Consider the following 27,211-nt stretch of genomic DNA (forward strand, 5'->3'; position numbering starts at 1 on the left):
ACAGAATGACAGAATGATAGAATGACAGAATGACAGAATGATAGAATGATAGAATGATAGAATGACAGAATGACAGAATGATAGAATGACAGAATGATAGACTGACAGAATGACAGAATGACAGAATGATAGAATGACAGAATGATAGAGTGACAGAATGACAGAGAGACAGAGTGACAGAGTGACCGAGTGACAGCGTGACAGCGTGACAGCATGACAGAATTACAGAATGACAGAACGACAGAACGACAGAATGATAGATTGACAGAATGACAGAATGATAGAATGACAGAATGATAGAATGACAGAATGATAGACTGACAGAATGACAGAATGAAAGAATGACAGAATGAAAGAATGACAGAATGATAGAATGACAGAATGATAGACTGACAGAATGACAGAATGAAAGAATGACAGAATGATAGAATGACAGAATGACAGAGTGACAGAATGACAGAATGATAGACTGACAGAATGACAGAATGATAGAATGACAGAATGATAGAATGATAGAATGATAGAATGACACAATGACACAATGATAGAATGACAGAATGACACAATGATAGAGTGACAGAATGACAGAATGATCGGATGACAGAATGATAGAGTGACAGAATGACAGAGTGACAGAGTGACCGAGTGACAGCGTGACAGAATGACAGAACGAGAATAAGGCTAAGAAAAGTGACAACAGTGTGGAAAATAAATAGCATTCTCTTATTTCTCTCTCTCTCTTTCTTTCCTTTTTTTTTAAGGCTAATGAAGTGGGTGTGAGAGAGAGACGATCAGCTGTGAGAGCGAAAAAATTAGCGCCTCTAAAAATAGAAGAGTAGCACCCTTGATTTATAATCTCACTAAGTGTAACTTACGTTTTTATTTTGTGCCTATTTAGTTCGAAGTAGATTTTTGGACTCACCCCTCCCACGTAGGTGCAGCTGTTGATATTCGTGTGAGTGCTTTGCAGTACCCTCGTCTCGCTAAGCTACTGGAGTCTAATGGGATCATATTTACCATTCTTATCCCGGATGTGCAAGACTTGTTGGAAAGTGAGAACCCGCCTCCAGCCCGATCAGCAAGAGCATACGACTATGGTCGTTACAATAGGCTAACTCCGGTGAAGTCAGATCACTTACATTTGCAAAACATGCCTAATCTTAGTGGTATGCGGGCCAATTGTCACCTTTTGATATAATTTTTGGGAAAAGTTTATCAAAAAGGTTCACTAGGAAAAATAAAATGAAGCACGAAATCTTGCAACCGTCTGCGGGTTCTCGATATTTATGGCCAGTAGCTCTCAAAATATTCACTATTGGATAACCAAGCTCAAAATGTATCATACCACTCACTCTGTCTTCAGGACAGCGCAGCAGTGGAAGTATGCACGACGATCGGATCATTTCAAGTGAATAAAAAAATGGATAAAGGGTAATTCAGCGGTGATATTTCCGCAGGATACCTCTTCGTTCGCTTATTTCCGAGGAGGAATTGGGCTAGAAAAAATATTTACCTATGTCTTAACTAGCAAACTCCCCGTGATTCAGTTAGGAGTGCATTTCACCTCAAATAGGAGTTTGAATCTGCATGGGGAACTTTGACTTGATTTTTCAAACTTTTCTCTTCTATGACAACTAAGCCGGTTGTTTAACTCCAAATTAATTTTCGTCACGATGAATAGATTTTTAATAATTATGTTTAAATTTTGTAGATGGTAGATGAACTCAGGAGCCTTGTTTCTTCTCATCCAAATTTGGCAAGTTTAGTGGAAGAGTTCGGCACGTCATACGAGAAAAGGACGATTTATGCTGTAAAGGTGAGTTTTTCAGAAGTAATTTGGGGTAATTTCATTTTATTTCAATTGCCAGGGTCCTTCAATTGTGTCTTTATGTGTATGTGTAAATTGACACATTGACATACAAATTCTACTAAGATTACAAGACCTAAATCTTCGAAGAAAAACGAAACAAACTCTGCTACTGTGGTAAAACTCGGAAAAATGTCCAAGAATATTTTGTTTTTTCTACGTACGGATTATCTTTACTTTGATTGTTTTTATGTCCTATATTTTATTAAGCCTCACCATAAGCTATTAAAGAGTCATTAATTACCTGGGGGGAGGGGGAGGGGGAGGGAGAGGTGGATTGGGGGGGGGGGGAACCTGGAGAGTGGGTATGGGTATTTTTGTAATTGAAGGGTCAGCTGGTCAGCTGCACATCGCTGAAGAAATTGAAGGTGTCTTCGTGTTTGATATCAGGGACCTTAAGTAGTCAGGACGGCAACGTCGAGGAAGTCGTCGATTGAAAAATGAATTTCTATTCTTAGTAAGAATTTCGACAATGGCTGCATGCCTTTACCTTCTCCCCCCTCCCCCCACACACACACACACACACACACACACACACGCGCGCGCGCGCGCGCGCGCGCGCGCCTTAACCTCGGCCTAACGTATATAAGCAGCTTTTAGTTCCAAATGGAAATTAAAATAATTTGCCATCGCGGTTTCCATTCGCAGACGATGCAAATTCTGGTGATTTCACGTTGTTGTTTTGCAGAGGACGGCTAAGAAATGTACAAAGTTTTGAAACGCACGTGTTGGTGTTGTTCTAACCATTAGATCTTATGCTTTGCCACATCCTTTTTGCCGTCGCAGTTTGCTTAAGTTCTCTATTATGTCTCTAATTTGTATTTGTTTTATGTTTTTTTTGTCTAGATATCATCCAATCCTAACGCTGGACGCAAAACATTTTTTATTAACTGTGGAATTCATGCTCGCGAGTGGATCACTCCTGCGACTTGTATGTTCATGATAAATCAGGTGTGTTTGAGTTTTTTGTTAACATAAATCAAACATGTCAATTCTAATAGGCAAACCTATTAACTTGCGTGCTTGTATTTCGTGGTAACCTCGCATAAACTTAGGTGAAAAGTCTGGGGCGATGTAATTTCAAGTTGGGGGCGACGTAACCATACATCAGGTCGATGGAACTTGGGTTGATCATGCAAGGGGCGACTTCATCTATTTCCCTTAAGCAGTGATGTGAGCTTCCTGATGATGATGATGTGTGATGATGATGTGTGTGATGTGTGCTTGCATTTGAAAATGGCTCGAAAGGGTTTCTGAGAGCTGACTGACATGTCAAAAGAAATCAACACAATTAAATCTATATAAAGCAACATCATTCAGCTTTTGAAAACAATTCAGGCCGGGTTCTTTTGAATTCATTTACAGCCGTCATCACATGTCGTGCTACGCAATTGCGTGAGGAGACTGCACACGGTATATAGACGCTTGGATCCCGTCTCCTTCGGACATGAAAACTCTTTAAGGGCTCCTTGGGGCACATTATTGTTATAACTGGTGGCTCTTTTAAATTTACGAACAGATGCTGAAGAAATATGGCAAAGACGCGTCCGTCACTAACATGGTGGATAGGCTGGATTGGGTGATCATGCCAGTATTTAATGTGGATGGATATGAATTCACTCACACCGGGGTAAGTGCAACAAAACTCCAAAGGAACGTTTTAAGAGAAGTACAAGCCATGCGGCTCCTAAATTACCTTGAACTAAGTGGCCTTTATGCCCTATCATAAAATATTTTCAGTTAAGCGACGAGAATTTGTTTAAACAGCAGTTAAAAAGCATGAGCACTTGGTTTCATAATATTTCTTCCATGAAAGTTTCCAATGAGCCTCGACTTCATGTACTCATCCCAGTTTCCTGGCTCGCGTTCAAACATGTTACGAAGTGCCACGCTATGTCATTTGAAGTCATTCGGGCAAAGTCGTAAAAGTGATCGGAGAATTGGAAAACCTTAAACTGATAACTAACTATTAAACTTTTATAGAATCGAATGTGGAGAAAGACTATGTCTCGAAATAGTGGGTCTAGTTGCCTAGGCACAGACCCCAACCGTAACTGGAACTTCGGATGGGCAGGTAATGTTAATGATAATTACTACCAATTTTAAAAAAAGATGGAGTTCTACTTTAACAAGAGGTCAGTACTAAAGAACGTATATTGAGATCGCAAACTTTAAGCTCCAACGTAAGATTTGTGTTCGCATCACAGAAATTGCTGCAAGAAATGGATACTTTCGAACACACTTCGAACTTCCCATGTCAATGGATGTAAAGCAATAAGGGACTAGTCATAATCTATAATCTCTTGTGGAGGAATGGAGGATTTTGTCTTTTGTCACGATAACATTTGCCTGATTCTCCATAAGGCTCTAAATTACTCTTATGACGCCCTCCAAACCCCCCCCCCTCCCCTTGCTTCCCTCATGGGCGATTAATTTGCCATTAATTCTCCCTTTGTAAATTCTCCCTTTATACGTTATTAGCGACGGCTGATCACCCTTCCGTTACCCCTGGAAACCATGTGATCCCCAAAAATCCTCTGCCCTCCCCCCAGTGATAAAAAATGACTGGTACCTAAGACCAATCAAAATTCCCCGTCAGGACTCGAACACTCGTCTACTTACGTTTTTTGCACATAACTCGTTTTTCACTTTCTCAGGAGTTGGTACTAGTAGCAACCCATGCAGGGATACCTACCACGGACCACGACCTTTCTCTGAGATCGAAGTCAGGAATGTGGCTCGATATCTTTACAAAAATCGAAGAAACCTGATTGGTTACATGGACATTCATGCTTACAGTCAACTCTGGATGACCCCCTGGGGTTACAAAAGAGCCTACCCAAAAGACTACACGGAGCTGGTGAGAGAGCAGTCAATATTGATTGCCTAGGGGGGAAAGGTCTGAGGAGTTTTAAGGGATATCACACAGGGGGAACGGAAGGGGGGACCAACGTAGTGTAAATAGGAATGTAAAAAGTTGACTGTTGATTGACTGCCAATGAGGGGGATCATTAGAACACTACACAGCCTTATGGGGGGATCAGGTAAATGTCATCGAGAGAAAACCAAAATCCTCTGCCCCTGCTAGGCGATGCATAACAAACGGTCGATAATTTCCAAGGAAAGGGCTCAGAGTCCGCTTTTATTGGCTGGAAAGACGATAAACATTGAAGAATGTGATAGGGAAATAATTTGCATTATCTTCATTCTTTGACCCCTAGGAGTGATAAGTTTTTCCTAACAGAACCCCCCTGAAATACAGATTATACTCACACCCTAAGTTTATCATGTGTGGAGTCAAAGGGTTAATGTTCTGCTTGCAAAAATTATTCCACTGAAAGGAGAGGGAGGGTGGGGCGAGTCGTGGCTAAGACGATAGTTTGATGTCTTGAGGTTAAGTTCATAGTTACAGACTAGAGCAGCTGTTGCATAAATCGTATTAGCAATCATGACTATAAGCATTCTGTTGTTATGGTTTTTTTATAATTTGCTTGCTTTTTTCCACTCAGAAACGTGTCTCTGACATTGCAGTCAACGCACTTTATAATGCTGGATACCGGACGCAATATAGAGTTGGTCCCTCGTCTATTATTATTTGTGAGTTGCAAAACTATGATAAGAAAATCTTGTTGCATTCTATTGCTATAGAGGTTTTCTAAAAGTCATGTGTGAGTTGATTGTCACATTAAAGCTTAGAATCTTAGACACTAGTAGCCCATTTGGTTGTGAAACAAAACATTGGTGCAAAACAGTCGTTTCTTTTATGATCATTCGAACTTGCCCGCCTCCAAACGAAACCCTAAGTCGAGCATGAAATAGAGGATAAAACAGAGATAACTTTGGAGGCTCATAGAATTCCTTAAATCATTAAAATTCTTGCAATTCCGGCCTTGCAAACAGCATTAACAGTGATAGAAAATAAATAAATGAGGCCACAAATACTGCGAAACTAATAACGATCAAGAACATATTTACTCTCTGACTATCAACAACCGAGCTTTGTCTCAAAGAGATCGATCAGAAATGACAAAATATTATAACTTAGATATGACATATTGCTTATTGTGACATAGTGGGGGAATATGATCAGAATCTTTTTCAAATGGAAATTTGTGGGAAAATTTAAACGGCTACCTCCTTATTTTGTTCATGTCATTTTCTGATTGGTTTCTCGTTCGTTTGTTTGATTGATTGGTTGTTTAATCGACGGTTTGATTGATTGATCGATGTACAGGCTAACTGTTTGGTTGGCTTAGAATTTGATTGACTAGCTATCTGTTATGTATTGACTGTTAAACAATTCGTAAAGTTAGATCATTGAGTTGAATTTATTAATATAAATTTCATTATGTCCTTTTTCAGACGCAAATTCAGGATCTACAAAGGACTGGGCATATGGGGTCCTTGGCGTGAGGTACTCATTTGCCCTGGAACTGAGAGATAAGGGACAATATGGCTTTTTATTGCCAGCCAATCAGATAATACCAACTGGTCTGGAGACATTCGCTGCCATCAAGGCAATGGGTGCAGCACTTAAAATCTGATGAAGAAGTGTCTGTCAGTTGCGCTATAATTACCATTGAAAAATGTCCCGGGAAAAAAATTTCCAGAGAATATTGATTAAAGGAAGTATTTGATTTTAAAGTGTGAGAGTTTAATCACTGCTATATCAATCACAGTCCGAAAAGACCTCTATTTGTTATAAAGTTGCGAACAATATAACAGTTCTAAGAATCTGCGCAGTCATCAGCATCGTAATGATGCCAGTGATAAAGTGTTTGAGTTATCATTCAGCAATAGAGGGTGGACTCCACAATTGCTGTTTTGTAATAGACTAAATCAAAGTTTAATTCTTCGTCGATAAGGATTTTCATCTTTGTAGAGAGTCAGAGAAGGGGGGGTATGGTGCCTTTAAACACTTCCTTATTTCAGTTTTATTTGGGTAGGGTATGCCCACCACACACAAAGTACCAAACTGAAACCTGCAACACCATGTACAAACTCAGTAACACCTTAAAATGCCATGGATAAAAGTGAATCGTTGTCATAAATTTAAGAGCCGTACATGATGACAAAATATACCACTTTATATTGCGATCATCTATTCCTTTAAGCGAAAATATTAGAGCACTTTCAAATCGAGTATCGAAAGTGATTCGAATTTGAATTAGGTTCTCTGTCTCGCTCTGTGATTGGTCTAAATAAATCATGTTACCTTAGCTTGTTTTTTCATAGTGTTCTCACAGGCTTGTCTCGAAATTTTCTTTGCTTTGGTGTTCTTTGGTTGAGCGTTGTCATTAAATTAATTTTGGTTTTACGACATTCAATGAAAAAGCGTTCCATTGTAAGTGTATCGCAATCGTTTCAATAAGTGGATTGTGGAGTGGGAGTGAGGAGATTGGCTAGCTATCTTATCTCCCTCCTCCTATCCCAAATCTGGACTTTTTAGCTCTTCGATAGAATAAAAGCAGCTATTCTAAGCTTAGTTTCTCCGTTGCGGATCCTGTATGAAAAGCCCGGACTTTTTACAAAAAACATCAAACATCAGATTGACCAATGGCCCATAGAATAATTTTATGTCCTCATTTCAATTTTTATAAGTCTCTCTTTTCTTATTGAAGCTTTTGACAGGATGAAGGTTCCTTGATGTTGACCACACCATGATAAGGTCCCTCCTTGAAATCCCTCCAGGATACTTCATTACCACTTTCCATTCCACAGCGTTGGGAGAGCAATAAAATAGTTTCTCGAGGCAGCACATAATCCCACAGATTTACTCGTGAAATGTTTCCCACATAAGCATCTCTGGCCTGAAAACCATTTAAGTCTTTATCGTTTCCAATGACAACACTTCCACTAGGATGAATCGTTTTTCCCTTTTCCAATTCCTTACCACTTCCAAAAGCCACACCATCCAGGAATATTTCATAAAAACCATTCGTATTTTCCCATGTAATGGCGAGGTGGTGCCAGGTACCGTCCGGTGGAATGACAAAACTATGTTGCCTGAAATCAAAAGAGTATTAAGTTATCCTGGAGACTGAACCATCTCATATGAGCCGTAAATCATTAATATGAACTCACACATCCTCAGGCCATTTTGGGTTACATTACCTTTTTACGTCTTTTATTCGAACTATAAACTCCTTATTCCTTTCATGAATAAATATTTCATTGTAAGCTCCACTAGCGTAGTAGTTGAAGTATGTTTTGTCGCCGTTGTCTGTGAAGCTCACAAACAAACTCACAGTAAAAGCTGACAAAGCTGAGAGCGTCGGGCCGTAAACATAGTCTTCGTTGGTTCTTCTTGGAAATTCCAAATCGTAGCCGAAATGGGGATCTGACAGTAAACAACAAAATAAAACAACAAATATGAAATGAATGATTGGCCAAGTGGATGACTGACCGACCGACCGACTGACCGACCGACCGACCGACCGACCGACCGACCGACCGACCGACCGACCGACCGACCGACCGACCGACCGACTGACCGACCGACCGACCGACCGACCGACCGACCGACTGACCGACCGACTCACTTACTCTTTCACTCACTCACTAACTAACTCGCTGACTTACCAAATTGCTCACTCACAAACTGACTGACCGACTGGCTAACTGGCTGACTGACTGACTGACTGACTGAAAGAACCATTGAGTTATTGAGTTAAAAGACAAATTAAATGATTACCTGATTGACTGCTAGACTGATGCATTAGTGGCTGACTGAGTTGGTAACTAACTTGATTTCTTTCCTATAATTTTTCTCTCTTATTGCTAATCGGAAAATGACAGTAGATTACTTGACACGTGTACTCACCAAGCCCCAGACATTCTGAAGAGTTACTGTTTGTCTCGTTAACGAACTGCTCCTTCCCAGTTCGAAATGCGTACCAGCTTATCAAGCTACCCATGTGACTATAGCAGCTCTGTGAAAGCCTCGTTATAGTGCTGATTGACAACTCAGCTTTCCACATATTCACATCCGTAATATCTCCGAAGAAAGATTCATTCTTGTGAAATTCGCCGCCAACCAGTCTCTGCAACTGCCCAATCACTATAGATCCTGAACTGTTGAAAACCATTCCCGGGTTCACACTTTGCTTTTTTCCAATCAGAAAGCCGTCCACATAGAGTGAGATGTTTCCTCCAGCTGTTTCCCACGTGAAACACACGTGATGCCAGGTGTTATCCAAAACAGAGACATACGGAAAATCACTAAGATACAAAGATGGATAACAGTTTTGTGACTGACTGGGATGATTTTACTATGCCTGATAAAATGGAACTATGTAAGATAGACCCTCCTTCAAAATTTACACTTGGAGGCGATATTCTTCCTATCCAACCGATATGCAAACAAGGAGCACAAACTACGTTTTTCTTTGTATAATTTTCATGACGACAAACGCATACCTTTTTTTTGCCTTTTATGTCTCAGTAACAGTTTTTCAAACTTTTATTAAGCGCAAATAGCTTACCTGAATTGATCGTTGATGTTAATTCTTATGGTCCCATTTGTGTAAAGCTGTAAAGCGCTGGTGAAATCACTGGTTACGTATGACAAAGGAGTGCTAACTTCATATTGCCTTGGAGTGGCTTTAAATCGGAGGCAAACTGTCAATGACGTCATCTGAATGCTTACGCCGACTGAAACTAACACATGATCTCCTGAACTGCCATTGGTGAAACGGAAACCTGCGCGGGAGACGTAAGGGCAGTTAAAACCAAACAACAAATTATTTCAATTCGCGGGATTTTACTAGAGGAGAAAAGGAAACAGAAAGCCTTAAAACTTACGCAATCCTAAATGGAATATCCTTGAGCCTTTTTGTATGTAACGACCCCTATCTTAATGCAATCCAGCCCAACAAAGAATGGAAATCTGGCCCAGTTTCTTCTCAAGGAACTACGTTTTTCTTTGTATAATTTTCGTGACGACATCACGTGAGTAATTTTGAGAACATTCCCGTTCTCTAAGGTTCCTCAAAGATCCACGGATAGCCAATCCTGTGTCGCGAAATTTTTTTGATCTTTAAAGTCAAATTGCACCTCATTGGTCTCCATCCAAAAAATTCGAGAAATGCTAAGGAAAGACTGGACCTGTTACCCTGATTCTAAAAATAGCAAGTGGGAGTTAAGATCTGGTGTAATATGCGTATGGGGGATGCCGTCTCAAACAACAATTTTGTACTGCGATACACAATATTAAAAGTTGTTTATAATTCTCACCCTTTAGATGTTGGCAAAGATCACCAGCGTAACGTTCGCGACACTGGCAACAATAAGGAGCTATTATGCTGTTCAACACTGGATGGCATGTTCCACCATTTTGGCATTTCACGTTTAAGCAGGGTTTCTATGAAAATAAAAACTGATATTTTAGAATTTTTCATATTAAGAGATGGAGTTGCTTTGGGAAATACGTATTTTTGGCTATGGTAGGAAAGGATTTAAGAGAGTTCGAAATATTACATTTTATGTGAAAATAGCCATAGAGATGTTGGTTCTGTTGGTCCTTCCAAACTTGCGTACTCTTTTAACGAAATTTTTGGAGTCGCATTTTATTAATTTAAAACGGAAAGGAAAACTTACCAATTCAGAGTCGTAATATGAGAAACCATTTCTTGGTTGTACATCATGCGACCTCTTCAATCTCGTCTGGTCATTCAATTCGCAAATGTGTGGTCCTTCAACAATATTGTCTCGATAGTTAAACGATTCACACCTCTCGTAGCGCAAGCATGTCAAAGAACACTCTATTTCTGATCGAACAATTCTTGAGGAGAACACGTGATTCTTCAATGCCCTGCCTGTTGACAGAAAATGACCCAGGACAGTGAACCAATCATAGATGGCTCAAACTGTATCCAGAGCATGCGTGAAAAAATTTGGCAGCACAGTTCCTTGATGTCGTACAAGCCATCGTTAAGATCATCATTGGCATAGACATTATAAATAACTGACAGGTCCAGTTAGTATTCTTTTGTACTCGTGTAAATTAACCCATGCAAATAGCCTCATCTTTGAGTTAAGGTTTTATTTTTCCTTAGACACACTGAAGAGGTTAGTTGGGCTTATCTACATTATCACAAATGAATACTGATCGAGTCGGTCATTTATGCATGGGGTGAAGAAGGGATCTACTTTTCGATTTTTTAGTGAGACCAAACAGACCAAAAGCATATAGAAACTACCTATTTTCAATACTTAAAAGTATGTAGGGTGCCAAAAAATACCTAAATTATAGGAAATGATTTTTGGGCCAATTCACTGCTCACGAAAACGTTTATTCAACACTCGAGAACATCTGACATCATCGATCCTCGGATTTTCGAGTCCACGTGTAGAAGGTAGCCTTTGGCACAGCACCTATAACGGGGATTTACTTTATCCAATGGAACATGTGCTAAGATCAACTCCCTATAATTCAATAAATATAATGTCCTTTATGTGAAAGAGTGTTCTTTTCCAAAATTGACTTTTGAAAATTCAGCGACAGACGTGTCACGTATAGTAAATTTTCAGCGGTGTACAAAACCCGTCACCCATAATGGGCATCATCATGTCAAAATAAATTCATCATGTCAAAATAAATTCATCATGATAAACGAGAAGTCATGACCACGGCAGCTGGACAGTACGAATAGTTGGTAAAATTAGATCTGAAAAGTTGTATTTGAAAGAAGGTAGTATAGGGCGATGATTTTCCCAGCTCATGTTCTCTATGTTCATTAGCTTCCATATTTCCTTATGTTTTGGCAAACCTTTTTCCTTGCGTTCGTAGACCGCATACCGCCAGTTTTGCTGCTGTCCATTCTCATTCCTTGGATATCCTCCCTCTGCTCTGAACAGCGAGCATTGTGGATGAAGAATCAATATGAAAACTGGCAATAGCCACAGCGGGATCATCTCTAAGACTCAATAAAAACAGGTTTGTCACCAAAAACAAGTTATTTTTCAGTCCACAAACAATTCATTATTATATATTTTCATTGAATTGCACGCCATCTTGATTCGCTCATCATTTCACAGTTTGTAATTTCATCCACCTAGCGCCTCATAAAATCTTGAACATTTTCTTTCTTCGACACTGTCTAAACGTGTTTGACATCTTTCAATTAATAATTGAAATTAATAATTGAAATTAATAATAACTACTTTGCATAATTGGTCTCTTCTTAAAATGGATGATTCGCATGCTCACTAAATCAAATTCATCGCCCTGGAGAGCAAAATTACTGTTAGCCCCATCAAGAGAAAAATGTTATAATCTAGAAAGCTTAACAAATGTAAAAGTGAAGATAACCATAAAAGAGTTTATAACTATACACATGTAGTTAAAAAAAAAAAAATAAAAAAATAATAAAAAAAAAAAACTAAACGGAAATGAACCCTGGCTTCAAAATCAATGCCAGAAAGTCGTCGAGATAAAATTGAAGTAATCATAGACTACATAAATACAAAAAATTAAAGACACTGCATAGAATAGAGATACTAACCGATCTGATTCAAAGAGTTCAAAGTGGCTGATGAGGAGATATTTGTAATGATCGATCGACAGTCGAATCTTATCTCCAATCTTCTGCATTCAATCAATTATCTGAACATTACATCTCTCAAATCCAACCGAACACACTTGCAGGCAGACAATCTTTTTCAGCTTATTTCAGAACGTTACGCGAAAGTTAAATGAGGAAAAATACGATATATGACAATCTTTCGCTAAACAAGACCTTTTAGCTGGAAATATTAATAAACGCGATCAGACTTGTATGATTTAGACATTCCCAATATTTTTCAATACATTCCCTGATATTTCTCAAGTATTTCCTCTTACCAAAATGGTTCGACTACGGTTTTTGAGAGTCGAAAAGAAGAAATTAATCTTGCTTTTCTGAGTTTTAATAAGTCATCAAAGGATGGACAAAGTATTCTATTAAAAGCAAATACATACAGTCTACGAACGTCAATGCGTAACTCACGTAAGTCAAAATGTCAAAAAGCAGAGTCTATTTAATTGCGCTGTGTCTGTACTAATACTGTCGGTCTGTTTCATGTGTGGCTAATCTAAAAATGCGCAAATAAATGACATACACGTTGTAATGAAAAACTTTCTCATTAGCGCCAGACTTATATTACAAAGAAAAATAAGGCCTGAGTTGATGACTATCGTAAAATGTATAGGGTATCTACAATTAAAATTATTGCCATTATTTCTAGTTCAGACATATACTACTTTATTGAAATTTAAAACGGCATCCATTGCAAACTCATTGCCCGATTGGCGAGGTGTTATGTATCGAATTCGATGTTTAGGGCTATACTCATTGAGATCAGCTAAGTTATACGTGGCTGAATTCCTTTTAGGAACCTTCTCGACTGCTAAGACTGACATGACGTGATGAGGAGGAAGGTTCGGGTAATGTTAAAACAATAGCGAAACCCTGTTTTTTAAAATCAAAGCTGATCTTTGAAATTGAGCCTTAGAGAAATTTCCAATCGGATGTCAAAAGTGATCCGTGGTTGCTTAGGTTTTATTTAACTTTGCTCTTCAATTTGTTCAGAAAACTCGCTCGATCTCCTCAACTGATCAGATGCAAAAACTGTAAACAGTCGCGACTTGGTTGCTCGCGTTTTTCTTCGTTTTTCACGTCGAGTTCTCATTGGTTAATGATATTGTAAACCATCGTTATGATTGGTTGTTGGGATTACTTTGGTTTCGGTTTTTTGACACCCAATTGAAAACTGCTCTATCATCTTTTCCAATTGCATCTTTTGAAGTCAGTCAAGTTTATTGTCTACGTGAGCGATTGAAAGCCAGGCGGTATGTTCAGTAGTTAAGTGACAAAGAAGCTAAGAGTTGTTCAGATGATGAAGCTTGACATGACGCTTCAGAGGTTAATTTTGTTCGGAACTTTTGAATAAACTCTTGTTAGAAGATGAAAAAGCTTCTGAAATAAACTTTTTGTCATTAATCATTTCTGTTGACCTAATATTGAGTTTTGAATATTTATCGACTTAACGCAAGGAAGTAAGCCAAGGGAAGAGTGTTTCGTAACTCCTTCACTCCCAAGATCTCATGGGTAATTTCCTTAATGTTTTCTACACAATTCCCGAGACTTCGATATTGGATCAGTTAATACTCCTCTAATATATATTTTTCCTTATTCTTATCACTTTTCTGCTTGATATTGTATCGATATTGTAAGGAGAAATTCTGTCTTGGTCACGCCTAACGAACACTTTTGTCGGCGGACAAGTTATCGTATGGAGCGTCGTTTAGACTAACTTTGGTTTTCAAAATCTCCTGGCACAGACTTTGCATGTTTTCTTTAAGGTAGGTATACTGCTTTCTTGACAAAATCTTCACCACTTCCCTCAAAGAGTCTTGATGCGCAAATGTTCCTGATCTGAGAGCTTGCTTCCTACTCTATGGAACAATCCCGAACATATATTTTGATGTTTCGTTAATCAATATTAAATGATAAGAAAACTTATTACCTGTTGCTTAACAACTCGAAACAACCCTCTGTCATTAGAAGACCATATATTAAATGATCACTAGTTGTAGCCTGTACAGCTTTTGTTTTCATCTACGTCTTCAAGAATATGTTTCCTTCGCTAAACCTCTAAACATAACCTTTTTAATAGTCTTCAGCGTTGTGATCCTATCCAAATACATCAACATTTAACCCAACATTTTACACAAATTGACTTATTAAACGTACAATATTGATTCAGAGACTAAAAACTGCTAATGGCAATGCTATTTACGCTGTTCAATCTCAAATATTGAATCTTTTTTGGCCCTCTGTTTTCTTTCAGTCAATAATCGGTCGGCTTTGATAATAATTAGTCTGAATTCCTACCTCTGTTTCTTCTTGATTACGATCTTGACTCGCTGAAATACTAACAAAGCTTCGAAAAATTCGAATTTTCGAGATCCTTTGTGAAATGGAAACTGGCTGAAATCATCCGAAAATCATAACCAGATGTTACAATATTTTCACGATGGGAGGCCGGTTTGGGTTCGAAGTCTAGACAGTTTCGAAAAATAAATCTTTTGAGAAGTTCTTTTTTCATTGTTTAGATGTGAAAAGCCTCCTACATACTCCTTAGATCTTAAATGTCGAAACTTTTTTGTGGAAACTTTTCCCGCCAATGTTTGTTTCAAAGGCTGAGATAAAATGGAATTTACTGAGCATATAGAGCAATTTTGGTGTTAACACAATAGAAGAAAAGGTCTTCAAAATATGCATGCGATAGTACTTTGGGCCAAAAACTTTACAATTCGGTATGATTCACTCATCAATGTCAAAGTAAAAGTTTGCCTCGGGGAAAATTATATATTCTGAGTGGAATAATGTATACCTTTTGGCAATAAAAGATGTGGAGGTTCAAATTTACGATCTGACTTTCTCGATTGAAAGGACTCTCAAATATCTGATTCTGAGACTTCTACATTTGTCGTCAAAAAAGCATTTTACAGAATGAAAAGAAATTCGCGACGCACAAAAGAAAGCTTCATGTTTCCTCTTATTTGTGATAATATTTCATTTCCAGCTAGACCTCCTGACTTGTTTGCCGGAAGCAAGCCTAAGTACCAAACGCTAAAAACAGTTGATCCCAAAATGAAATTCGATACATCACTTCAAAATCATTTTCCATAAGTATAGGAAGAAAGTTTAAAAAAAACCTACGTCGATTAAAATACGGCGTTACATTTGATAACCTTAAAGTATCAAGATGTCAAAAAATACATATATGTGAAATGAAAAATCATTTGACAATATTTTTTCTAAATTAACTTTTTGCAATTAAGTGGCGTCTATTCTTGAAAGTTATTATCGTTGCCAAATTTTTTTCCTGTATTATAACCATCGAAGTTTAGTATACATCTTTTAACGTTTTTCTCTATTTTGTCGGAGTACTATAAAATATTCCAGCTAGGCAAAAATCAAAGCTTTCTAAAGTTCAAGCGATTTTTTCGTATATACCTGTTTGAATTAATATTTTGCAAGTGTTCTTTTGATTTTGAGATTTAAATAACTTTCATCACAATTTCTTCTCCCGCTCACTTAACAGAACATTCTGCTACCAAAATCACACATAGATCCTTGTTTACCTCGGAAAAAATTTTCAAGAACGGTTTTCCGGATGCGAGCTTTTCAGAAGCGAGCTTTTCAGATGCGAGGTTGCGGTTGTCATAAGAACTTGCTCTTACCTTTTCCTTGTAGTCCAAGAAGTGGACTAAATGCGGAATTCTGATGTGAAGAGTTTTGGTTACAGACGAGACTTTTAGACCATTCCCGTTTCTTTCAGATAACTCAAAGGTTGACAGGATACTCAAAAACGTATATTGTAAGATTTCAATAAGGAGAGTATGGCGCAGCTGCAGCGAGATATGCTAATTAGGAGAATCTTTTCTTTGTTTATAATTGGCAATTGGTTCTTGAAGTTATCACGTAACGAAATCTTCTGATGACAACTAGCTTTTCCGTTTCTTATCAAAAGGAATCGAATGTCCTTTGTGTTCTATTTCATTAGCGACGAATACTCACAAACAGCTGCGCTGAATTACGTAGAAAATACTACCGAAGTATTATGGCTAGTAGTTAGCGGGAGAAAATTTCCTTTTTTGTAACTAAAGAAGTCCCACATGTGTGGTTAATTATGAACAGAGAGTTCAGCACAAGAAAGTAGGTCAGGCCGAGTAGATTGGTTTTATAATTCAGAGTTGCTCAAGTGTTGACAGATTTTGAATAGGGGCAATACCCAGGCTCAAATTTGTTCATCAATTGTGAAAAATGTGCCTGACAGGGATACGAAATTCAATACAACAATATTACCTTAATATAGAAGGAACATCTTTTTTTCCATTGCCCCGTTTTTATTAAATCATTCAATTGCTTTAAATCCTTTTTATTGCTTTACAAGCATATAGTCCAGCGGACTACACTCTCATTTCCCTGGCCATCGCTTTAATTCCTTCAAACGTCTCCATTGCTGTGGGAACAATCTGACGTGCTGGTAATAAAAAACCATACCGTCCCGTATCCCTCAATTCTAAGGCAAATGAGTATTTGATCTTCAGTTTTCCATACGTGTAGTCCTTGCTGCCTCCAGAATTTTGGTCTACCAACACAATTACAGAATTTATTGTTAGAGCTGCATGGTGCATGCAATTCATTTCCGGAACATTTCTTTCTTGCAGCTTTCATCTAAATGTCACACGCAAAGTACAAAAACAATTCGAGACATTTGAGAAGTACCCGTGTGTGGCTAATTGCTATTAAAGTTTGAGAACCAGACTTACTTGCTAATCTATGCTGTACCACGTTAAGTAGAGCTCTACATAAAACTACCGCTATAGCTTTCATTTGAATGATACAAAAAGCGGATCTTACATACGTAGGTAAAACTTAAAACCACAAAATACATAGTATCAAAAGCTTCTTTGCTTCGCACACTCATATCTGTTCTACAAGGGTCAAGCACTTTCATGGGCTGCAGCTGGGGGCGGATGCTTTCGCATGCCATTTGATAAGAAGAACACTTTTCCAGTTTCTACTAATTCATGTCTTGCTCAAATGATATCACAAAGTAAGAACCTCCATTATGTTTTTCTTTTTTGGGAGGGGAGGGGAGGTTCATGTACTTCTTCTCTCAGTAACGCGGAGGAGGTATGAATAAATTTGTAACTGTGATAGTTTAATGAAAAATGGATTTCGAATTATGTAATGAACTTACATATGATGACGGAAGATGGCCCGTATCTGTAATAGGTTCCATAACCAGCCCTTCGTATGGCTGTTACTGCAGCTTTGCTAACTCTCATCTAAAACGTCAAGACAAAACATTTAACGAACTTTAGAGGAGTCCAAGATTTCGGAATCATAATTTTAAATACTGTGTCGATAATGTTTTTGAAGGGAAGATAATAAAGAGAAGCACATCTAGTTAAAACAAATTTCTGTTTCATTACCAATTCCTCGTTGTCTCTGGTTGGCTGTTTAGTATATCCCCAGGGGGTCATCCATAATTGACTGTAGGCATGAATGTCCATATAGCCCGCTATTTGGTCATTTCTGCTAAGTGTCTCTAAGTAATTCGCTACATTCTTCACTTCTCTTTCGGAAAATGCATGTGTTCCTCTGTAGGAATCTTGACATGGGTCTGCACTCGCTCCAGGATCTACATAAACCATCGATGAAGTTATAAGCATAAGGAGTGCTTTCCATTAGTAACGAAACCCAGCCTTCGGTGGGGGTAGAGGGTGGGGGTAGAGGGTGGGGGTAGAGGGTGGGGCGTGGGGGGATGAATAGGGAAGAAATTGTATCAGAGAGTCGCTTTCTTTCAATATTTTCTGCCAAAAGGCTCGCCTTCTGGAGTTTTCTCCGTTTCTCTATAAGGAAATTACTCTACCATGCAATTCGTCCTACTCTTACTATACCATAGGCTAAAATAAGTGAAATATATCTGCAATTTGTAGGATCTTCGCTCTTACAAGATTAGGTCAACGTTGGGTAAAAACAAACACGTCTTTATCATTGCCTCTAAACTAAGGACCGGATCCAACCGCCCCTTTTCACAGGAAATGCTATTCAGCTCCTCCATTCAAATGGAAGGTGCTGAAGGTATCCAATCTCCATCTGCTATTATGGAACACATCAGGGTGTGGTCACTAAGGAAAAACATTCGTGACGTATGATAAGTTATTCCTAGATCACTTGGGGATATCCAGATTCGAAAATATTTTGAAAAAGATTTAATTGCTTAAGAATTGAATCATTCCCCAACAAGAAATTTAAGGGACTGGTCATGTTTTATCATCTTTGTTAGGTAGGGTAGGGGGGATCCGCAATATTCTCTTGCTCCCCCATTATGGGCAGGTAATTAGCAGTCAATTTTTGGGTAGCATCCTCTTCCCTTTACAATATGTTGCGCGACGACTGATCCCCCTCTATTCCGCTGAAAACCTCGTGATCCCCAAAATCCTCCGCCTCCCCACCAGTTGTTAAATAATGACTGGTGTTTAACGTATACATGAATCCATGTAGGAGTATTCCCGCAAGACATTAGGGAGTTTAAAAAAACCACAACGGCAACGGCAACGGGAACGTCACTAAACAAAAGGTTCAAAGAGAAGAACAATAGCTGTGCATGTGCATTATAAATCTTTACAAATTTCTTTTCCTCCTCTACAAAACAACAACGTAAAATGACTAAACTTTGCCTTGTCTGGAGAATGTAAACGATGACGGCTGATTTTTTAAAATTTCTATGTCTAACTTAACGCTGTCTTCAGAATTCAGTTTCGAGAGAGCTTGGACAGCGAGAAACAAAACAATGACTTCAGAATATCGCGAGATTCTTTTTTAAAATGCAAGTTCATTTTTTCACTGACGTTGTCCACGACGTCGCCGTCGTCGTTTCGCAAACTCCCTCTTGTTATACACTGAAGGTCGTGTGAGCTGAACTTACATCCCCACATGTAATCCCAGTTCCTGTTCGGGTCTGTTCCGATGCATCTGCTTCCTCTATTGGGTTTACGTGTCTTTCTCCAGAATCTGTTCCTACGACTGCTCTATAAGTTCGATTTGGATACAAAAGTTATGAGAAATAATAACATCGATTCCTGGTATTCGCTGAATGATCGTAACATCAGAATACATATCAGTTCTCCATTCATTTCCTGAGATACTGACAACGAGAAATTGAAAGAAGTTTTTTCTTCTTGTCACGAGCGTGGGACAAAGAAAAAATTCTGAGTCCCCATGAGGAATCGAACCTCAGACCTTCGGATTTGCGCTCCGATGCTCTACCACTGAGCCACAAAGACCCTTCGGTGAGCTGGGTCTATTACGAAGTTCTAATGACACGCGTCCTGCATACTGCAAGGATCAAAGCAAAAGCAAAGAGCAAAGTCCCACGCTCGTGACAAGAAGAAAAAACATCTTTCTTAATTCTTCACCAAGCTCAAAACTTACCATCTCTACTTTTCTGTCAAAAACGAGAAATTGCTTAGCAATTAAGAGCTTTCTTAGTGGTTGGTCATAATTTTTTTTTCTTGACCTTAACGTTTGATTCAGAGGTGATGATGTAAGGAGACATGATATGCTGGTTACTCTCAGGTAACAAAAGATTTATAGAATGAGAAAGATGGTGAATTTTAAATGAAGTAAGGAAATTAAGTTAAGATAACGTAGCTTCAGTTGTAAATAGAGACAAAAAGATGGATACAAACTGGATTCCAAGTGAAAACGTAGCCATCGACATTTAGAACAGGCATAATAACGAAATCCATCTTGTCCAACATTTCGGTCACACTGCTGTCTCTACCGTATTTGGAAACTATCTGATGAGAATATGAGTACAAAAACCAAATGAGAAACCTTTGACTGAGATCTATCGAAGACATATTTCGGTAACACCTTTTGAAGAACTTTTGGCTTGTTTATTAAACACCCAACCGGCCTTCATCTGTTCACAGACGTTAACAAGCAGTTTTGATAGAGACAAATGGGTAAAGATAAGAGACGGTAAACACATCTAGCCATTCGCGAAATTCTAACTAAAAATATAATTCGTCTTTTTTTTTTTAATTCGACTTCTTCCTCAGCGTTGGCTAGACTGTCTGAGGGCCCTAATTACTAAAGGAGCCCGTACCTGTCTGATGATGTACATACAGGTCGCTGGAGACACCCATTCACGGGCATGAATCCCACAGTTCATGAAAAAGACCTTCTTGCCTGGTTTATATCTTCCCTTCAACTGCAATAATTATGATTGTTAAAAACTGGATCATTGGATATTGCAATCAAGAGTTTTCATTGGCATAGCCATCATGGATTATGAGCTATTACCCCATGCGCGCGCATGAAGACGAGTTAAACCAAAAGTATTTTTGTACATTGTAACATTCCGTTTGTTCTTAGAAAACAAAATTGGGAAGACTTTATTTTGGGGAGTTTTTTGATAATTTCAAAACGATTATTTCACTCGCGCTTGTTAAATAAGTGATGATTATAGCCAACCCGGCTATGGGCCTCGTTGGCTATCTATCATTTCATATCCAAAAGGAACTCGTGGAATAATTGTTAAAGAATAGCATAAACAAAAGTCAAGACCTAAGACATCTTAAAAAAAACTAGCTTATTATTAACACTAATACCCATTGAATGTGAATTCATGCGAACCCAATTTTGCGTGAGTTTAAGGTTCTATCGCTGCCTTCGTCACTGGAATCAAATTTTGTCCATAAAATTTTTGCATATAGTATTTGCGTGACAGTCATGTTTGGTTTGTCAGCCCAACATCGACATGTTTAGCTAAAGAAGATCATAGCCTGAGTGTTAGAAGATACATTATAAGATCACCATAAAATATAATATATTTGTGGAAAAAATAAAACATGGTTAGCGTCGCTACCACAGATACAAATACCTGGTAAAACTGAACCAATGGTAAAATTTTGTAAAATCTTTTTTGTCTGAGAAAAACTTAAGTACGCCATTTTCCTAAGCGAGATCATACTTGATCTTTATGTAAACATTTTGGAATCAACTGACTTAGGACAGGTTTGTCTTGTTCTTTATAAAATGGTTGTGTCGTTTATATTTAAAGACGTTCATTATTCAACGAATTTTCACCTTTATTGCCTGCTGTTCACGCCCTTCATAAGATCTTCCCAAATTGAAAATGGAAGCAATTCCTGCATGTTGGTTTGCAAAGTTTCTCAGCTCGTCCACAATCTAACCGTAAAAAAAAAGAAAAAAGATCACTAACTACATCGTTGTTTTAAGTGTAAATTAAAAAGCTTCTTGGAATTTTCATCGGCTATTTTTCGGTCAAAAAATATTCATGATACCTCTTGCAAAGGATGATATTGTCTGTCAAAGCTGAATGACATGCTCCGCGTTTGCAATTCGTTTTCGTCGTCCACCAATTTGTCGACGTCAACGATCATAATTTGAAACTCAATGTTCTTTTCCTTAAGTAACTTGGCAACAATCTTGTACGCGGCATCTGTCACGTGAATGTCCACAGCCAGACCAGGCTTATGAGGAGCCTTCCAGAAATCGAGCTGACAAAAAATTTAAAAAACAGAGGTTAATCAACAAAACTGCTATGGTTGGAATGAGAGACTCAGAAGAACAGTGGACCCAGAAATGCTTCTTAGAAGGCTTTTGTGTTTCCAAGAAAGGCCATTTAGGAGCCAGAAAACTACATCACGATCAGCAATAGAAATTAATTTTTGCTATTAAAGCTTACTCGCCTACGGTAAAAATTTTAAAACACAAAGAGAAATGAATAGTGAGAATTGTTTTTTTTGAGCTGGGTTTTTTATGCAGCCCTCGACACTGTTTTTTTTTTTAATCTAAAATTGGTGAATAAGATCAGAGCCAAAAGATCATGAGGCCATGACAGTAGGATAAGGCCAAGGAATTTTTTTTCTCCCACACAAGTTGCTAATTACTACTCTCTTCGGCCTTCTCATTAATTCCCTCTTTTAAGTCGTCATTTGCATTCGCATTACATTCGGCTTCTTTGTCCATTTGACTCGATTCTTGACCCATTTTCTACATCATGCACAATGTAAGACGACATTCTCTATAACTGACTGTGATTTCCGTTCAGTTATTTCCATTTCTACCTCACCTCCAGTTCCTGTTTGCCTTCCAAAGATAACAGAAAATCAAGCTCATTTGAGTCTCCTGGGATGATGCGAATGACTTTGTCGCTGAAAGCCAACAAATTAGAACAAATAATATTATATACACGGAGAAAATATTTCTCACAAAGGAGATCAAGTATACACATCGGTTTTTGAAAAATAATATTCAATGTTTTCCATAACTTCTTCAATAATTGATTGGACTTCTGAGTGAGAACATTTCTGTCGATAAACATTGACATCAAAAGTTGCTCTTCGAGCAATATTTCATGAGTGTTTAGAAAAAGTGTTAAGTGAAATGATAGATCCTATCGTGGCAATGAACAAAGAAGGTACTCCTTAAGACCATTGGTGATGATAAGAGTGATTCACGTTTTGAAAGGTAAAAGGTTTTCGTAAGCTTTCCCACAGAGTTAGCAAGTACCCATTTATACTCCCGGGTGGAGAGAGGTATTGTGTGCGTTAAGTGTCTTAATTGCCCAAGGCCACAACTCAATGACCCGCCTGCGTCGTGCACTCGAGCCTTATCGACCCGGAGTCCAGCGCGTTAACCATTAAGTCACCGTCTATCCACGAAACCTCGAAAAGCCAACAAATTATAACAAATAATATTATATATGGAGAAACTATTTTTCCCAAAGGAGATCAAGGACCACGAAAGCTTGTGAAGAATATATCATCATCAGAAAGGTTTTTTTTTCTGTCAGTCAAGGGTCATGCACTTGATCCCTTGAAACTGATCAGTCAGAACCAGGCAGCGTTCGTCTCCTGGGATTGGTCAGGTTCGAATGAATAATATTTTTTCTTTTTTTCATGAAGTGCTCGGTTACCGTGGATCTAAGAAACGTTTTCTTTACTCAATGCCTGAAACTAAGTTTTTGCAAAAGGGTTTCTGTCGTGAAACATTATTTGCGTAGTCATATGGCTCATTCAAGTCAAGCCTAAGAAATTATCAAAAGATATTGCAAGACAAATCTGTCCGTGAGGCGCCAACTCCTGGCATTTCTATGAATATGTAAACAATTTTGCGCTTAATTGAGGAAGGAAATTCATAGATGAGGGGTGTTTCTTGTCTTATTTCATTCAACCAAGAAGGGAGGTGGCAAAAACATAAAAAACATAGCGATTATACCGGGAAAGGGCGTGAGATTGTCAAACGTTAGGTTAAAAGCAAGAAATTAGGCGACTTCTTAATAACTGCGGAAAACTTTCATTCGCTCATATTCATATTTTGCCGCCTACTACCACTTCAAAATGGTAATTTGACTCTTAATAGAATTCCACTTTTAATGTCCTTTCAACTTGATGCTCACGCATTTAACGATCACGTTTTAAAACGATCGCACTATTAAGCGATCACACTCAAAAACGATCACCCTTTCTAACGCTCACGCTTTTGAATGAATACACCTGGAATTTCCAGCGTTTTTATCATTTCGTTTTGTTAACTATCGAGCTGAAGATTACATTTTCATTGGAAACAGTAATACGAAATTGGGAAGAAGTTAAGTTTCGATAATCTTAAACCCTGCTACACGAAATATATCTTTATAGGAAATTCAATGGATTTCTTCCGAAATCTCTCCCTTTTCTCGAAACCAGAGAATTCTAGAAATAGCTTATCTCCATGAAATAATGAAAAAAAAATTTACGTGGTATCTTTTGAGAGACGCAAACACCAGTACGGCTTCCTCGTGAATCTTGGATTAAATTTCGAACCAATTACGTGAGGATGCATTGAAAACCGATCAGCAATCAAACATGCAAAATCCACGAACGAAGGCTTTGTTTAAACCAGCTGTTCATATATAGCTTATGAACATGCTGTGTGTTTTATGTGAGCATAATATTTAAGTAGAGAATAATCTTTTGTGGATCAAGAATGGCCAAGTGAAATTGAAAACGTGAAAAGAAATGATGGTGAATTTAAGGCGCCACTTTCCTATATACCTTCATTTCTAACAATGAATAGCTACAAATAAAGGTTGTTCTTCCTGTAGGTTTAATTTACAATTCATGCTTTGTTTTCCATTTGGTTAAATACGCGCCTAAGTATCCTGCCGTGTCAATGATGATAAGGAAGTAACTTTCTAAAAATTCAGAAATTTCGAATTATGAATTTAAAAAAAAGTTCTTGTTTGATTCTCGGCATCAAAATCTTGGAAACTACCCTCCAAATTCCACGTCTATACTTCCTCTGTTGTGAATGGAAAGAAAATTAATTATTTACGACTTAAATGAGAGAAAAAAAATTAAACTCGTTAAACAAGTCATGACAGGAGCTTTTAGACAATTGAGAAGTTTTTTTTGTTATTTTTCGATTCATAGATTCCCTCAGTTTTTAGAAAGTTAAGTCAGAGACATCTTGACTACTTGTTCGCAGGCCTGAGTGTGGATCTCGATTTCTTGCAGAAAAGAGAACCGTCAGCTTTTAATCATGAAGTTTCCCATTTAAAAACAGTTTTAATTTGTTGGATGCGAATATATAAGTAACAATTATAAAGATGTTCATTGAAGGCACGTGGCTCTCTGTGGGAAGATGAGTGTCACGCTATTAGCTATTAGACGAAACGCCATTCGAACACAGTGAAGTTGTTTCTGACAATATATTTCAAACACGGCTCATTTCTTTGATAGCGTATCAGTATCACATAAATGATGCCACGGAAGAAATTTTAATTTTATCACCCTATACTGTGGGGAAAACATTTATCTGTTAACTTCGTCTCTACCCCGTTTTGCCTTTCATATGAAATTTATAAACTGATCATGAATATTTTGCAGTAGGAAATTTAAAGTATACTTAAAATATTCTTCCTTTGCACACAGTGTGTTCACATTTGAAGTTATCGTTTCCAAAGGGAAATTTAGTCCAGCCAATCCTGATAAAACACCGTTCAGAATACTGAACAACTTTTCGATATAGTGCGCACAAATAGAAGACTTCTCCATTCGTAATTTTCTCATCCACCAATATGAATATGACATCTTTCATAGGGTTCTTTACAGATAATTTTTGTTTTCCGCTACAAGCTAAGAAAAAACTGTTGACAGTGCAGACAATAATGAACTATAACCTGACTCTCTGGTTTCTGATCCAAACTAAAAACAAATTATTTCTTGTCCAACTTACCCGGCAGACGCGGTCATAACCAAGGAGAGAAAAACAGCAAAATGCAATTTTGATGCCATGACGATGCTTCACGAAATTTTGAAGCCTTCACGACTATTCTAAGCTAATAAGTGAAACGAACAAGTATATAAACGTAGATTTCACTTCATTCTTTTAAGACTGGCAGTATATTTGTCCATGTACGACAATCATCCCTGCTGCATAAACAGACACAAAGAGTGAACCATTTACGTTTGGGGTTATTTTAGATTGAACCCAGGCCCGGGCAGATGTTCATTCACCAGCTGACGGAATTGAATATTCGACAGACAAACACTAATGTCGGGAACGCTGTTTGAATAAACATTAATATTATAACACTTTCAGCTTTTCTGCATCTGCAGTAGGCTGGAAATGATTAAACAGAGCGCCAGTAAATTGTCGTTTAAAAAACGTGATAAAAGCTAACACCTTTGCGAAACACCAGGGTAATTTTCGATTACTGCTAAAGTGCACTTTAAGACATAGTTTAAACAGAATTTACAAGCATTTCCTTTGTTGTGCAATGGGTAAATTCTGAGTATTTATCATATTCGTATTATTTGTCAAAATATAACATGTCAACGACATGTTAAATCGCTTGATTACCCCCTAACATGTCTTAGTAAAGTTTCAATCGATGCCAGCGGAATTTTTTTGTTCAAATTGCCTTTATCACAAGTCAGCAATTGTTTTTACACCTTAACAGCAGTAACACAGATGTCTTTTCGACTTTGATCTGCTTACAATGCTCAGATCTTCTTTGAAATTATTTTTAAACGGTATTAAATAAGCGGGTGGCTTCCACCGCTATCATAAATTACCATGGGTTTATTATTGTAGTTCGATATTTTATATGCTTGAACTGAGCAGGAGGGAATTGGGGCTGGTAAGGAACAGAGAGCACGATTGAAGATGAAGTTTCCATGAAAACTGGTTGAAAAGATAAATATTCGCTCCCATCAGAAATTTTGCATGTTGAAATATTGGCCTGGTAAAATAGTTCCTGTGTAAACGAATAGCAAAATTCATTAAAAAAAAAAGACCCTCTTCGTTATTCATTAAAAAAAACGGAAAATAAAAACCTAGAAAAACAAAACTGAAGAGGGTAAGAAAGACGGAAAACTAGTAAAAACCGTTCAAATGTCCGATTCTGGCGATCAAGATCAACTTGTTCTCGTTCAGTATTGTTTAATCCTGCAATAAATTTGTTTCCCGATGGAGTCAGACGATTTTAAAAGAGAAACCTACCTTTAAAATCACTTCAGGTTCACGAATTAGCCTTGGGCTTTTGCTGTTTATTTTTTCACCTATACGTACACAGTATTTTTTCTCTCTGGCAGAAGCACGTAGACTTTGAATACGTATGTACACGAACAGGCCGACATAATGCACTGTTTTAATCAGGAATCCCACGGACCGGAAAGTTTTTGAGGTTGCCACTTAATTCGAGGGCAACTATTATAATCGCAGTCAAGGTGATTTATTTTTAGCACACTAATGAACGGCA

At 37.9% G+C, this 27,211-nt stretch overlaps 3 protein-coding genes and 1 non-coding gene across 7 annotated transcripts in view; 1 reads left to right on the forward strand and 3 right to left on the reverse strand.

The window, feature by feature from the left end:
- Positions 1–6,511, forward strand: part of LOC113686598 (carboxypeptidase B) — an 8,169-nt gene extending 1,658 nt beyond the window's left edge. The window contains exons 3-10 of the mRNA XM_089207273.1: positions 899–1,120; positions 1,712–1,816; positions 2,714–2,818; positions 3,387–3,497; positions 3,851–3,941; positions 4,525–4,727; positions 5,377–5,464; positions 6,230–6,511. Of these exons, the coding sequence (XP_089063399.1) occupies positions 899–1,120; positions 1,712–1,816; positions 2,714–2,818; positions 3,387–3,497; positions 3,851–3,941; positions 4,525–4,727; positions 5,377–5,464; positions 6,230–6,411 (1,107 nt within the window). The 3' untranslated portion in view covers positions 6,412–6,511. The remainder of the gene's footprint in view (positions 1–898; positions 1,121–1,711; positions 1,817–2,713; positions 2,819–3,386; positions 3,498–3,850; positions 3,942–4,524; positions 4,728–5,376; positions 5,465–6,229) is intronic.
- Positions 6,500–16,269, reverse strand: LOC113686545 (uncharacterized). Of its 4 annotated transcripts, none has more exons than XM_089207271.1 (8): positions 16,098–16,269; positions 11,638–11,784; positions 10,466–10,683; positions 10,103–10,229; positions 9,352–9,568; positions 8,691–9,088; positions 7,982–8,207; positions 6,500–7,873 (listed from the first exon to the last, which is right to left on the reverse strand). In XM_089207271.1, exons 2-8 carry the CDS (start codon positions 11,780–11,782, stop codon positions 7,480–7,482), a joined length of 1,725 nt encoding a protein of 574 aa, XP_089063397.1. In that variant the 5' UTR covers positions 11,783–11,784; positions 16,098–16,269; the 3' UTR covers positions 6,500–7,479. The 4 variants fall into 4 exon arrangements, with proteins under 4 accessions (XP_089063397.1, XP_027059983.2, XP_027059982.2 ...); XM_027204182.2 differs by having other exon boundaries at positions 11,638–11,790; positions 16,098–16,258; XM_027204181.2 differs by lacking the exon at positions 16,098–16,269 and having other exon boundaries at positions 11,638–14,795.
- A 473-nt stretch (positions 16,270–16,742) lies between these two features.
- On the reverse strand, positions 16,743–26,047 carry LOC113686544 (carboxypeptidase A2). Its single transcript, XM_027204179.2, has 10 exons — positions 25,684–26,047; positions 22,535–22,616; positions 21,744–21,959; positions 21,526–21,627; positions 20,543–20,647; positions 20,121–20,231; positions 19,358–19,460; positions 17,859–18,067; positions 17,624–17,711; positions 16,743–17,008 (listed from the first exon to the last, which is right to left on the reverse strand). The coding sequence occupies exons 1-10, from the start codon at positions 25,740–25,742 to the stop codon at positions 16,827–16,829; spliced, it is 1,257 nt and encodes a 418-aa protein (XP_027059980.2). The 5' UTR covers positions 25,743–26,047; the 3' UTR covers positions 16,743–16,826.
- On the reverse strand, positions 19,644–19,715 carry Trnac-gca (transfer RNA cysteine (anticodon GCA)). Its single transcript has one exon. It is a non-coding gene; the product is annotated as a tRNA-Cys (tRNA).
- Positions 26,048–27,211: the final 1,164 nt, after the last annotated feature.

Source organism: Pocillopora damicornis, chromosome 5 (assembly GCF_964200805.1).
Source record: "Pocillopora damicornis chromosome 5, jaPocDami1.2, whole genome shotgun sequence".
Taxonomy (NCBI): Eukaryota; Metazoa; Cnidaria; class Anthozoa; order Scleractinia; family Pocilloporidae; genus Pocillopora; species Pocillopora damicornis.

Bases quoted from the DNA above. Each gene is read 5' to 3' on its own strand.
- LOC113686544 (XM_027204179.2), bottom strand. From the start codon at position 25,742: ATGGCATCAAAATTGCATTTTGCTGTTTTTCTCTCCTTGGTTATGACC. The intron at 22,617-25,683 runs GTAAGTTGGACA...GTTGGCTTTCAG, and splicing joins GTTATGACCGCGTCTGCCGG to CGACAAAGTCATTCGCATCA. The intron at 21,628-21,743 runs GTATCATGAATA...TTTTACGGTTAG, and splicing joins AATATCATCCTTTGCAAGAG to ATTGTGGACGAGCTGAGAAA.
- LOC113686545 (XM_089207271.1), bottom strand. From the start codon at position 11,782: ATGATCCCGCTGTGGCTATTGCCAGTTTTCATATTGATTCTTCATCCA. The intron at 9,089-9,351 runs GTAAGCTATTTG...TTTGTATCTTAG, and splicing joins AACATCAACGATCAATTCAG to TGATTTTCCGTATGTCTCTG. The intron at 7,874-7,981 runs GTAATGTAACCC...TTTTGATTTCAG, and splicing joins CGAATAAAAGACGTAAAAAG to GCAACATAGTTTTGTCATTC.